Source organism: Somniosus microcephalus, chromosome 5 (assembly GCF_052327205.1).
Source record: "Somniosus microcephalus isolate GS21.2 chromosome 5, FLI_Smic_1.0, whole genome shotgun sequence".
Taxonomy (NCBI): domain Eukaryota; kingdom Metazoa; phylum Chordata; class Chondrichthyes; order Squaliformes; family Somniosidae; genus Somniosus; species Somniosus microcephalus.
The window spans coordinates 172,947,010-172,959,868 of record NC_140991.1 but is presented as its reverse complement, the minus strand read 5'-3'; the positions used below and the strand labels follow the sequence as shown (position 1 = coordinate 172,959,868).

The window sequence follows — 12,859 nt, the reverse complement described above, 5'->3', positions numbered from 1 at the left end:
TTGCAGCAGCTCCGTTGAAAGCGATTGATTGCAAAACCAGTCAATCATACAAACCGATCACCGTGGTTGCTGCTTTCGAGGTAAAGGAACCGCTGTGGGGTGGGAGCAGTCGGTTAGATTCGGGGTTCGCACAAACAAACTAAATTCGAGACGTAACTGAAGGATGTATGCTTTTGTAAATATTTATATTTTGCAAATATATCCTGCAAATCCATTGGCAGGATAGGCGCACCAACATCAGTGTTCTTGCTCAGGCCAACATCCCCAGCATCGAAGCTCTGACCATGCTCAATCAGCTCCGATGGACGGGTCACATTGTCCGCATGCCCGATACGAGACTCCCAAAACAAGCGCTCTACTCGGAGCTCCAGCACAGCAAGAGAGCCCCAGGTGAGCAGAGGAAACGCTTCAAGGACACCCTCAAAGCCTCCTTGAAAAAGTGTAACATCCCCACCGACACCTGGGAATCTCTGGCCCAAGACCGCACAAAGAGGAGGAGAAGCATCTGGGAAGGCGCCGAACACCTCGAGTCTCTTCGCCGGGAGCAAGCGGAAGCCAAGCACAAGCAGCGCAAGGAGCACACGTCAACCCAAGCACCCCACCCACCTGCCCCTTCAACCACCGTCTGCCCCACCTGTGACAGAGACTGTAGGTCCCGCATTGGACTCATCAGTCACCTGCGAACTCATTTTTAATGTGGAAGCAAGTCATCCTCGGTTCTGAGGGACTGCCTAAGAAGATGATTTTTGAAAACAGTTGGATTTGTTTTCACCCAGTTGAATTTGAACCAAGATTAAGGTTGCATTGGTTTAAGGATCCCTGGATGCAAAAAAAAACCCGGAAAAGTGAAGCCCTGAAAACTTTTAGCAAAACCAGCCCAAAGCTGGTAAAGTGCAAGTCAAGGTGGGCTCTTAAACTCTCTAGATCCTGCCCCTAATTGCCAATTGTTTTGGAATGTACAATACATGTGCTGCCTATATCCCTCCCCTAAGGTACAACACCAACATGAATGTGGAAGGATGTCCTTAATAGACTTTGTACAGCACTGGTAATTTTTATTTAGAATACAATTTTGCACATACCTGATACTGAAAAATCACCCGCCCGAAACTCGAGGGGTACTTAAACATAGCAACATGACGATAACAGGTAGGATTTTTCAGAAGTTTTTTGTAAAGCATTTTCAGATGCAGTAATATAGTTTTTGTAAAGAGATGTGATCTGTTGCAGATTAAATTAAGCCACTAATGAGGTATGTAAACAAACTGTCAATCTATATTGGTTTATGTTTGGAAAGAAATAGCAACTCATGATTTCTTACCAAATGTCATGATTTTTAAGAGTTTGTTTCATGATTTATGATCTGGTGGAGTTGGCATTACTGAGATAGCCAGGCTCAGAGGTTGCAAGTTGTACACCCCTGCTCTCTCATTCTGGCTTCAAATGACAGCTTTGGATTTGTCTAGCACACTTATCACACAGCAAATCCCCTTAAAAGTACTTTGCACAATTGACTACTTTTTGAAGTGCATTCACTTATGCTGGCAATGTTGTATTCACTTTTTAAAAATTCTTTCCCTACATAGTCTAGACATTGAAAATAATAAAGGCACAAATACTCCAAATTCCCCTTCTAATTCTCCCTGTATCAATTCAAGCCCCACCCATTGCATAATTATGTACATTTTCCTCAGCTCTTTACATTTAAAAGGATTTACAATCTGCCTGATTCTCGCACCTTAGTTAGTGGTTTAAGCTGGACGTCTCTAAAGTGAAGGCAGCAGCAGCCAACTTCCTGGCACTGGGTGGCTCTGCTGCACAGGACAGGAGGAAAAAGAGTGGGAGAGCTGTAGTCATAGGGGATTCTGTTGTAAGGGGAATAGATAGGTGTTTCTGCGGCCAAAAACGAGACTCCAGGATGGTATGTTGCCTCCCTGGTGCAAGGGTCAAGGATGTCTCATGGCAGCTGCAGGACATTCTGGGGGGGGTGGAGGGTGAACAGTCAGTTGTCATGGTGCATATAGGTACCAACGATATAGGTAAAAACCGGGATGCGGTCCTAAAAGCTGAATATAGGGAGTTAGGAGGTAAATTAAAAAATAGGACCTCAAAGGTAGTAATCTCAGGATTGCTACCAGTGCCATGTACTAGTCAGAGTAGAAATAGAAGGATATTTCAGATGAATACATGGCTAGAGGAATGGTGCAAGGGGGAGGGATTCAAATTCCTGGGACATTGGAACTGGTTCTGGGGAAGGTGGGACCAGTACAAACTGGACGGTTTGCACCTGGGCAGGACCGGGACTGATGTTCTTGAGGGAGTGTTTGCTAGTGCTGTTGGGGAGGGTTTAAACTAAAATGGCAGGGGGTTGGGAACCTGTGCAGGGAGACAGAGGAAAGGGAAGCAAGGATAGAAGCAAAAGACAGGAAGGAGAAAAGCAAAAGTGGCAGTCAGAGAAATCAAGGATTTAAATCAAACATGGCGCAGTAAATAATAATTCTAAAAGGTCTAAGAGTGTTTAAAAAACAAAAAACAAGCCTGAAGGCTTTGGGGGTGAAATTCAGTTGGCTGCGCCACCCATTAGCGCCTTAAGAGGGCGCTAAGTGGGTCGCAAGCCAACTGGCGCCTGGGCGCGGCACTGTCCACGCCTCCCGCTAAATTCCGCAGGACGCTAGTGGTGGCGCTAGCCGTTAGCGCGGCACCGCTACCGATGACGTCATCGGTGTGCGCAGTGCCCCGCTGACGCCCCAGCTGCGATATTTGGCAGCGCCCCCTGATTTACCGCCGGACGCTATGTCCGACCGGTTCAGGGGGGCCTACATGCGGCCGGGGAGGCGCAAATTAAAGAAGCGGTGCGGGGCGGCCATTTTTGTTGTTGGCTGCCTGCCAGCACCTGCCTGCGCTCCCGTCCCCGGCTTCCTGAAACCCCCCCGCGGAGTGCTGGCTGCGTTCTAAGAGCCCGGCACTTCTCCTCAGTGCCGGGCTCATTTGCCTGCACTCGCAATCCTCGGGGGTCCAGCTGGGCCCCAGATCATGCTGCACAAGGCCCCTCCCCTTTAAGAAGGGGAGGAAGGCCTGCAATACCGCAGCGTGACGTGCCGTAGCATGTGGCGCTGCGGCACGTTGCGCTACGATATTCAGTCGCAGCGCCCCCAAGAGGGATGCGGGGCGCCTCCAGTAGCGCCGCGCTTCCCTTTGGGGTGCTATGACTCAATTTCCGTTGGGCGGCCGCAAATGCTTCCGGGGTGCTATTTTAGCGCCCTGGCGAGGCTGGCGCCCCAAACGGGGCTATACTCAATTTCTCCCCCTTTGTGTCTTAATGCGAGGAGCATTTGTAATAAGGTGGATGAATCAGCTGCGCAAATAGATGTAAACGGATGAGATATGATTGGGATTACGGGAACTTGGCTCCAAGGTGACCAAGGCTGGGAGCTCAACATCCAGGGGTATTCAATATTCAGGAAAGACAGGCGAAAAGGAGGAGGGGTAGCATTGCTGGTTAAAGAGGAGATTAACACAATAGTAAGGAAGGATAATGGCTCTGATGATGTGGAATCTTTGAGTAGAGCTGAGAAATACCATGGGGCAGAAAACGTTAGTGGGAGTTGTATACAGACTCCCAAACAGTAATGCTAAGGTTGGGGATGGCATTAAACGGGAAATTAGAGATGCGTGCAATATGGTCACAGCAGTTATCATGGGTGACTATAAGCTACATATCGATTTGGCTAACCAAATTAGTAACAATACTGTGGAGGAGGAATTCCTGGAGCGTGTACAAGATGGTGTCCTGGACCAATATGTCGAGGAACCAACTAAAGATCAGGCCATCTTAGACTGGGTATTATGTAATGAGAGAGGATTAATTAGCAATCTTGTTGTGCGAGGCCCCTTGGGGCGGAGCGATCATAATATGATAGAATTCTTCATTAAGATGGAGAGTGAAGTAGTTGACTCACAGACTAGGGTCCTGAATTTAAATAAAGGAAACTACGATGGTATGAGACGCGAGTTGGGTAGGATGGATTGGGGAACGTTACTTAAAGGGTTGATGGTGGATAGCCAATGGCAAGCATTTAAAGATCGCATGGGTGAACAACAGAATTTGTTCATCCCTGCTTGGCATAAAAATAAACCAAAAAAGGTGACTCAATCGTGGCTAACAAGGGAAATTAGGGATAGCATAAGATCCAAGGAGAGGACATATAAATTGGCCAGAAAAAGCAGCAAACCTGAGGATTGGGAGCAGTTTAGGATTCAGCAAAGGAGGACAAAGGGATTAATTAAGAGGGGGAAAATAGAGTATGAGAGTAAGCTTGCAGGGAACATAAAAACTGACTGTAAAAGTTTCTATCGATATGTGAAGAGAAAAAAATTGGTGAAGTCAAGCATAGGTCCCTTTCAGTCAGAATCAGGGGAATTTATAATGAGGAACAAAGAAATGGCAGATCAATTAAATACATTGGTTGTCTTCACAAAGGAGGACACAAATAACCTCCCAGAGATGTCAGGGAACATAGGGTCTAATGAGAGGGAGGAACTGAATGAAATCAGTATTTGTAGGGAAATGATGTTGGGGAAATTGATGGGATTGAAGACCAATAAATCCCCAGGGCCTGATAATCTACATCCTAGGCTACTTAAGGAAGTGGCCCTAGAAATAGTAGATGCATTGCTGGTCATCTTCCAAAATGCTATAGACTCTGGAACAGTTCCCATGGACTGGAGGGTAGCTAATGTTACCCCACTATTCAAAAAAGGTGGTAGAGAGAAAACGGGGAATTATAGACCGGTGAGCCTGACATCGGTAGTGGAGAAAAAGCTAGAGTTTCTGTCTGTCTCTGTCTGTCTCTGTCCGTACATAGAGCGTACCTACACATGCGTTACATCAAAAGAAAGCTTACGAGTCCGGAACGGTCGTAAGCATATTTACGTTTCGGTGAGACGAAAAATTGCGCCCGCGGTATCCAAAAAACATTCAAAATTCCGCTCATTATCTGCTCATTAGCATTGAGCGAGGTCGACCAATCGTACGGTCGACCAATCGCTGCGTGGCGGGTTCCTGGCGCGTGTGGGCGGGCCCTCCTAGAGTCGAGTGACGGGACAATTGACCAATCCTACGCTTTGGTCGATCGTCAGGTCACCGATCGGTGCATGTGTGGGCGGGCCTTATCGTTCTGAACCGAGGTGAGTTGCCGCCATCTTGATTCCAAACTTTTCATTTCTTTTTCCCACTTTCTGCGTGTTTCTTTTCAAATCTACATTTCCACCCAAAAAAAAGTTGCTTTTAAAACACACATTGTTTTTAAAAAAGTTAATTCATTTGTAAATCTTTTTTCTAACCTCTATAATTTTCCTAACTTTCACCGTTTTTCCAGGCAGGCCTCGAAGCCTGGGCGTCTGTTGCCCAGCCACGCCCGAGCTAAGCACCGGCCATCCCGCTGGGCCCGATTCCGAACCAGCGGCCAGCCATCTTGGTAAAGGCTGGCTGGGCTCACTGCAAGCTCCTCGCTCGCGCTGCACGGCGCACCTCCACACAGAGCGCGGCCAGAGGGAAGCGAGCAGGTTTTGGGGGGGGGGGGGGAGCGGAGCGGAGAGGGTTACCCCGGCAACCGGGCTCGCCAGCCACAATCGGCCGTCTCAAGCTGCTCAGGCTCAGGCCCGGTCCCGGAGATCGGGAGGCGGCGAGGGGAGGAGGGTTACCTAGGCAACCGGGCCCAGCCAGCAGCAATCAGCCGTCTCGGGCCCGGCCTCGGGAGGGCGGGGCTCGGGCTCACCGGGGCGCTGCGCTCGGCATGTCAGTGCGTGGGGCGGCACGGAGCTCAGCGAAGCCATCGAGGGGAGAGGGTCTGCTGGCTCCCCCACTCCTTCCCCTCTCCCTCTCCCACTCCCCTCTCCCACTCCCCTCTCCCACTCCCCTCTCCCACTCCCCTCTCCCCTCCCCTCCCCTTCCTTCCCCTTCCTTCCCCTTCCCTTCCTCTCCCTTCCCCCCCCCCCTTCCCCCGGCCGCGCACGCCCCCTCTCTCTCCCAACAACAACATGCCCTCAAAAATCCCTCGGCACCGCCGGGCACTTCAGCTAGTTAAATATATTCAAGAAGGAGTTAGATATATTTCTTATGGCTAAAGGGATATGGGGAGAAGGCAGGGACAGGGTACTGTGTTTGGATGATCAGCCATGATCTCATTGAATGGCGGAGCAGGCTCGAGGGGCCGAATGGCCTACTCCTGCTCCTATCTTCTACGTTTCTATGAATTCCTTGCTTGTTTCCCTTCGAGAAGTATTTTTTGATATTCAGACTAAAAGCTGACTGACTGACACTGTCTAGGAGTGCAGGTGAGTTCAGTCAGTGGCAGAACGGGCAACATTATCATAGACCCAGGACTGAATCTTCAATATGCTGCATATAAATTTAGATGTATGTATAATGCAAAATCTGTTATCCTCACTAGAGACTCCATGGCCTAGAACTTCGGTTGGTTGCGCCAGTGATTAGCGCCTAAAGAGCCAGAGAATTGGGGCATTACCCAATGTTCGGGCGGGCGCACTGAAAATAGCGCCACCTCCCATATTGAGTACCCTTTTAGTGCCTGCGCTAACTCTTTGCACGCGCCCGCGTGCGCAGGCAGATCATGACGTCATTTCAGTGTGCAACGCCTTTTGGCGCCCCTGACCAGATATACGGTGGCGCCCGCAACCTTTCCGCCTGGCACTATTAGTGACAGTTGGATGGAACGTTCCCAGGCCTTTCTCGGAGTCGGGGGTGCTATTTAAAGGGGACAGCTCTAGTATAAAAGCTGCAGCCACTTGGCCTGTTCATTCTGATCGTTGCTGGAGAGAGTTGGTGAACTTCTGTTGCACAGTAATTTTCTGATTTAGCCTTTGGAGACTTGGGACCTGAAGCCCTGTCCGGAGCAGTTGGAGTGCTAGACATTACTGCATCTTGCCCATCTGGCATAGCAATGGGAGCTGCTTTGGAGGGGAACGTCCTCATGGCCGGACATTTGGAAGGGGCACAGAGATGGCGGGAGAGAGGGCCGGGATTGGCCAGAACTAGGAGGGGCAATGGAGGTCGCCCAATCCGACGATACGCTGCGAGGGTTTTCAGGCAGCAGGTGTCATACCTTACCATGTCGGAGGAGCAGTGTCTGCGAAGGCTCGGATTCGTTAAGGAGGTTGTGACTGAGCTGTGCCACCTGCTTGCTGAAGATCTGCAGCCGCGTCTACGGTGCAGGACCTCTCTGTCGGTGGCCATCAAAGTGACTGTTGCCCTCAACTTTTACGCCAGCGGATCCTTTCAGTCAGCCACTGGGGACATCGCGAATATATCACAATTTGCAGTGCATTGTTGCATCCGGCAAGTCACAGCTGCCCTATATAGCAGGAGGCGTGAATTAATCACCTTTCCTGTGACCCTGGAGAAGCAGGGGGAGCGCGCACAGGGCTTCGCTGCTATTGCGGACTTCCCCATGGTGCAGGGGGCCATTGATTGCACACACGTGGCTTTGCGGGCGCCATTACAGAATCCTGAGGAGTTCCGCAACCGCAAGGGGTTCCACTCCCTCAATGTCCAGCTGGTCTGTGACCACCGGCAGATGATCATGGCAGTCAATGCACAATTCCCTGGGAGCAGCCACGATGCATTCATCCTGCGGCAGACCTCCGTTTCTGACCTTTTTGAGGGCCCGGCTCACCCATGAGGCTGGCTTCTTGGCGACAAGGGCTATCCTCTCTGGCCATGGCTCATGACCCCACTCCATTTGCCCGCCACCCCGGCAGAAGAGCTTTACAACAGCAGCCATCAGGCGACCAGGAACATTGTGGAGCACACTATTGGTGTGCTCAAACAGCGTTTCCGCTGTCTAGACCATTCGGGGGGGAGCCCTGCAGTACTCGCCGGAGCAAGTGGGTCGCATCGTCGTCGTCTGTTGCATGCTCCACAACTTGGCCATTCGACTAACCCAGCCAATGCCAGCCGACCCTCAAGGTCCAGCAGAGGAGGAGGAGGAGGACGAGCAGGCGGACGAGGAGGAGGAGGAGCATGCGGACGAGGAAGAGGAGGAGGAGGAGGAGGAAGATGGGAGGGCTCCTGAAACTGGAAGGGCCGTCTGTCAGAGGCTCATAAGGACTCGGTTCTAGGCCCCTCTGACGGAATGATGGGTGTCATTCGTACCGCGCACTTCGGCTCGTACAAAGCCTATGAAGGACACCATGATTGTAAATAGTTACGAGTACCATTGTAAATAAAAAAAAATCTTTATTGTCAAAAAAGTGCTTCCTTCCAGCATAACAACGTCATGTCAACAGAAACCATAACTAACAAAATAACACACAACTCTCTGGCAAAGCCGCAAAACTAAACAAACCATCACAAACAATCACAACAGGTGAGGGCGTCCTTGAATTTGGAGAAAGATACTTCTCAGCATCTCCCTCTACTGCTGGCCCCTTGATGGAGACTGACTTCTCTTTCGCGGTCGGCCCCTTCCCTCCCTGCAGCTCCTACGTAATTGAACCCCAGTGGCGGCGTCAAGGCTGGGGGACGCCTGCTGACTGTCTGGAAGCGCAGAAGCCCCTGAGAGACAGCCTGGACGACCTCTGGGCTTGGAGCGCGCGGAAACTGGCTGCTTGAACTGGGCATGGCTGAAAGCAGTGTGCACTGCAGGTGGTGGCAGCTGCACTGCAGACGTTCCAGCGGTGGCATGAGCAATGCTCACCTGCCGAGAGAGGACACCTGCACCATGGTCGGACGACACACTGGCTCTCTGAGGGGACCGGTTCGGATCATCCGCCACAATCGACTGCTCCACTGATTCCTGGCCTCGTGTGGTACTGGAAGGGCTGATGCAGATAGGGTGGCAGCAGTGAGAGTTCGCGTTGCCTCAATCTGGGTGTGGACGAGGCCAGCAAGTGAGTGCGTGGCAGCAGTGAGGACCTGTGTGGCAGGTGCCAGTGCTTCGGAGAAGCCCTGGACAGTTCTTTCCATTGCTTCGGACAAGGCCGGAGCAGTCCGTCCCACTGCCTCGGACAAGCCCTGGACAGACCTTTCCAGGGATTGTCCGAAGCTCTGAACAGTCCTTTCCATAGCGGCCTCAAAGCCCTGGACAGTCCTCTCCATTGCTGCCCCAAAGTCCAGCACACTCTTTGCCAGTGTATCGATCGACTGAGGCATCCTCCCCACTGCAGCCATAAGCTCAGTGTGCCTGAGCCGGGCCTGGGTGCTCATTTCAGCAAGGCTACGCACCTCCTCTGCACTCTGTGCAGCAGTCATCGTTCCCTGCCTTGCCCTCCGGGGAGCCGGTCCCCGAACTTGCCTACCCCCCTCGCGTTGCTGCAGGCCGCTTGTTCCGGCAACTGGCTCCTCATCAGAGCCCCCCTCCCCTCCAGGGAACTACTATCCCCAGTCTGCAGATGTGTAGGCTCCCCTGAGGCTGGAACGGATGGTCTGGCTTCCTCCTGATCCTCGCCTCCGGAGGCACTGGCACTGGCAGCTTCAGGGCGCGGATCCCGAGCTGGTGATGCAGCATCTGGGGCTGGGCCTCTTGTTACTTTGAGTAGAAATAGCTGCCCTGGATGCAGAGACTGATGCACATGGAATGCTGAAGCTACGCAACCTTGTTCCAGCTGCCTGTCTTGCATACATACATCAATACCTCCTCGGCCAGCATATTGATGGTGAGCGTTGAGATGAATTGCAGCATAAAGTGTAGTGACTTAAGTGATCTTAAACTGACAGTTCTTGAAGCCAGTGCATATGTATAAGTTAGAATTTCTGGCTATTTGCTTGAATAGTAACCGAATAGCAAATATGTTGGCACAAAAAAATCAAATTGCTCCCACTAATAAATAAATATTTGGAAGTGATTTCAGGGCATTAATCATTGCCATGGTATCCATTATTGTCTCTAATGATGAAAACTCATAATGCTTACCATTTGTCTTTATCGTTGGCAGATCTAAATCAAAATGGCTGTTAGGACACATTCTCCTCGTCATGCACGCAGCAGGTCAGAAGGAACACTGATTGACCTGGATGAAAACCCATCAACAAATAACATATTTTTAAAAGGTATTAAAAATTGATATACTGTATAATACATTCTTGCTCCAGATTTGGTTTACTTCAGGCTAGCTATACATCGGTTTTAGTGGATAAGTTCACGTTCTGTTGACTAAATATTTAGCGGTAAAATTTGTTATGCATTGCACCTGTTTTTCAGACAAAGCATACCAACTTAGTGGGATGTCCTGCCTCTGATTGATTGTCTTTCCTCCCCAGGACCTACCCGAGCATCAATGCCATTTAAATGTGGCCCGAGGCCCAATTTCGATCGGGCCTCGGGCCTGTCTGCTCTGGTGCAGGGATCATTCCTTGTGACCAGTTCATGCTGGCAGGCTGGTGCTTTGCAGTTTCTACCCCTTGGTGTGCAATAATCAAAATATGCAATGGTCACTATTGAGAGATGATTGAGTTTTGGCTTGTTTAGATTCTCTTGCTTGTATATTTTTCTTGTTTTGACATTTGTTCTTTCAGGATTTTTTTTAACCCACTTATGTTTTTCATTCTTTCATCTTCTATAGATAATAGCAGTTATCAAGAAATGTCACTTGGGCAAGAGACTGATTTACTAAAAGACTTGAATGAACCATTATTTGATCCTCCTAGCCATACAATTTCTCAGACCACAAATCCATTTTGGAATGGTTTGTCAGGATCAAACCCATTTTTAGATGAGATTGTCAAAGCAGCTGATTGTAAGATAGCAAACCCAACATCTGTGTTAAAGAAGGACCCACTGTTTGAAAATCCAAGCGTTGCAGAGTCCATTGGCTCTTCAACTGATGAATTGGACATTGACCACCTAATCTATATTGGAAAACCTTTTGCAAAGCAGCATGGAAGATGGAAAAGTGCTTCTGATATTTTGGATTTTTCAAACAAAGAAGAAGTTCCTCAGAATAATCGTCCAGTGAGCCAATTTATTGTTCCAAATTTGGAATTATTTCAAAATGACAGAGAAGCCTACAAAATGGCATGGTTGAGCCATAGGCAACTAACTAGATCCTGCCTTGATTTGGATATGATAAGCCAAAATCCTGGCTGGGGACAGACACAGGCTATTGAAACGCATATTGTCTGTAAGATGGACCATAAAGGGGGATCACTTCAGTTGCCTGAATCGGATGTAAGTGTCCATATACCTGAAGGCCATGTTCTACCAGGTGAAATCCAGGAAGTGGCTATAAAGTCTTTGCATGACCCACCTCAGGTGCTTAATAATGACCTTTGTACAACTATTGGTCCATTACTAGAGCTAAAACTGAGCAATTTCAATACCAAAGATTTCATTTCTTTGGAAATGAAGGTGTCCGCTGAAGTGAAAACTGATCCTATGAGTCAAGTTATGACTGAAATTGTGTGCCTTTGCAGTGATAGTAAAGAGGGCCCTTTTGAGAGGGTGCACAACATTTATATATATAAAGATGTTATGCAAGTAAAGCTGGAAAATTTGAGTCCTTGTATGTATATTGTAGCGGCAGTTGAAGCTAAAGCCATTCAGCCTCCAGCATTGACGGTATGGGACTATCTTAACAAAATGATTACCATTGGAGTTTACGGCCCCAAACACATTCATCCAGTTTTTACTGCAGTTTGCACAATCTTTGGTCACAATCAAGTCCCACAGAAACTTACAGATGTTAAGAAAAGCAACAAAAATTTGCCACCAGTTGTTCTTCAACTTTGGGGAAAGCATCAGTTTCAGTTAGATAGGCCACAAGATCTTGAAATTTCAATTTTTCCCACTGACTCAAAGTATGCGGTACAAGAAGCTGATCAGAACAAGCAAATTAAAAGAACTTTGTTGAAAATGGGTCGAACAGTCCGACAGCAATTTTCTTTGTCTATGTGCAAATCTGGAGAGGTTAATTCATTTCAACTTGGGATTCAGGTTACAGGAGCCAGCCAGGATGTAATAGCACAATTCAGTGTCCAAACACCCATGCCAACAGCCAAGTCAAATGTGAAAAAACCTATCTGGAGACGGAAGGAGTCACTAACAGCCACCCCTTCATGTGAAACATCATCTGTCAAGTATCCCATGTTTAAAGAGAAGCGAATAAATATTCTTAAATATGGAGTGGCACTGAAACCTGTGCTGAGGCAACCGAAGATTGAATACTTATTGGAATATTTTAAAGGTGACACTATTGCACTTCTTGGGATGGACAAAGTCAAAGTAATGGGTCAAACAAGGATTAAAGAGTGGTATGTTGGTTTCTTACGAGGAAAGATTGGCCTTGTGCACTGCAAAAATGTGAAGGTGATTTCTAAGGAACAGGTCATGGACTTTTCAGATGCAAAGGTTACAACCAAGATACTGATGGATCAAATTATTATTCCTATGAAGAAATTGACTTACATGTATTCATCCATCCGTACAATCATCACACAGAATATTTCCAGTTGGAAGGCATTTGCTGAAGTGCTTGGATACACTGATCTCTCACTGGATGAAATTTGTAGGAGACCTGTTGAGAGTGAAACAGAAAGAGTTGCATGTGTACTAGAGAAGCTGAAAGAAGACTGCCACACTAGTGAGAACAAGATGAAAAGAAAATTTCTGTATGAAATTGTTCTGGTAAGTAGTCCTGGTAAGGCTGTCATTCAGTGCCGCACGGAGGTCATATTGCATTACCAATGCTGACGTCCTTTTAGATGTAAATTGAAACTGAGACCCCCATCTGCCGGTTCAGTGGTTCAGGTGATGTTCGAGATCCTATGGCATGGCATTTTCCTAATTTCTTCAACATTCTTCCCAAAGCAAATTAACCAAAAATAAATTATTTGGTCATTAAT

The 12,859-nt window shown here is 48.4% G+C and overlaps 1 protein-coding gene across 1 annotated transcript in view; it reads left to right on the top strand.

Moving 5' to 3' along the window:
- The window catches only part of macc1 (MET transcriptional regulator MACC1), a 108,638-nt gene that overhangs the window by 61,062 nt on the left and 34,717 nt on the right, over positions 1 to 12,859 (top strand). Inside the window, exons 2-3 of the mRNA XM_085988438.1 lie at positions 9,955 to 10,069; positions 10,582 to 12,641. Coding sequence (XP_085844564.1) covers positions 9,967 to 10,069; positions 10,582 to 12,641 — 2,163 coding nt within the window. The 5' untranslated portion in view covers positions 9,955 to 9,966. The remainder of the gene's footprint in view (positions 1 to 9,954; positions 10,070 to 10,581; positions 12,642 to 12,859) is intronic.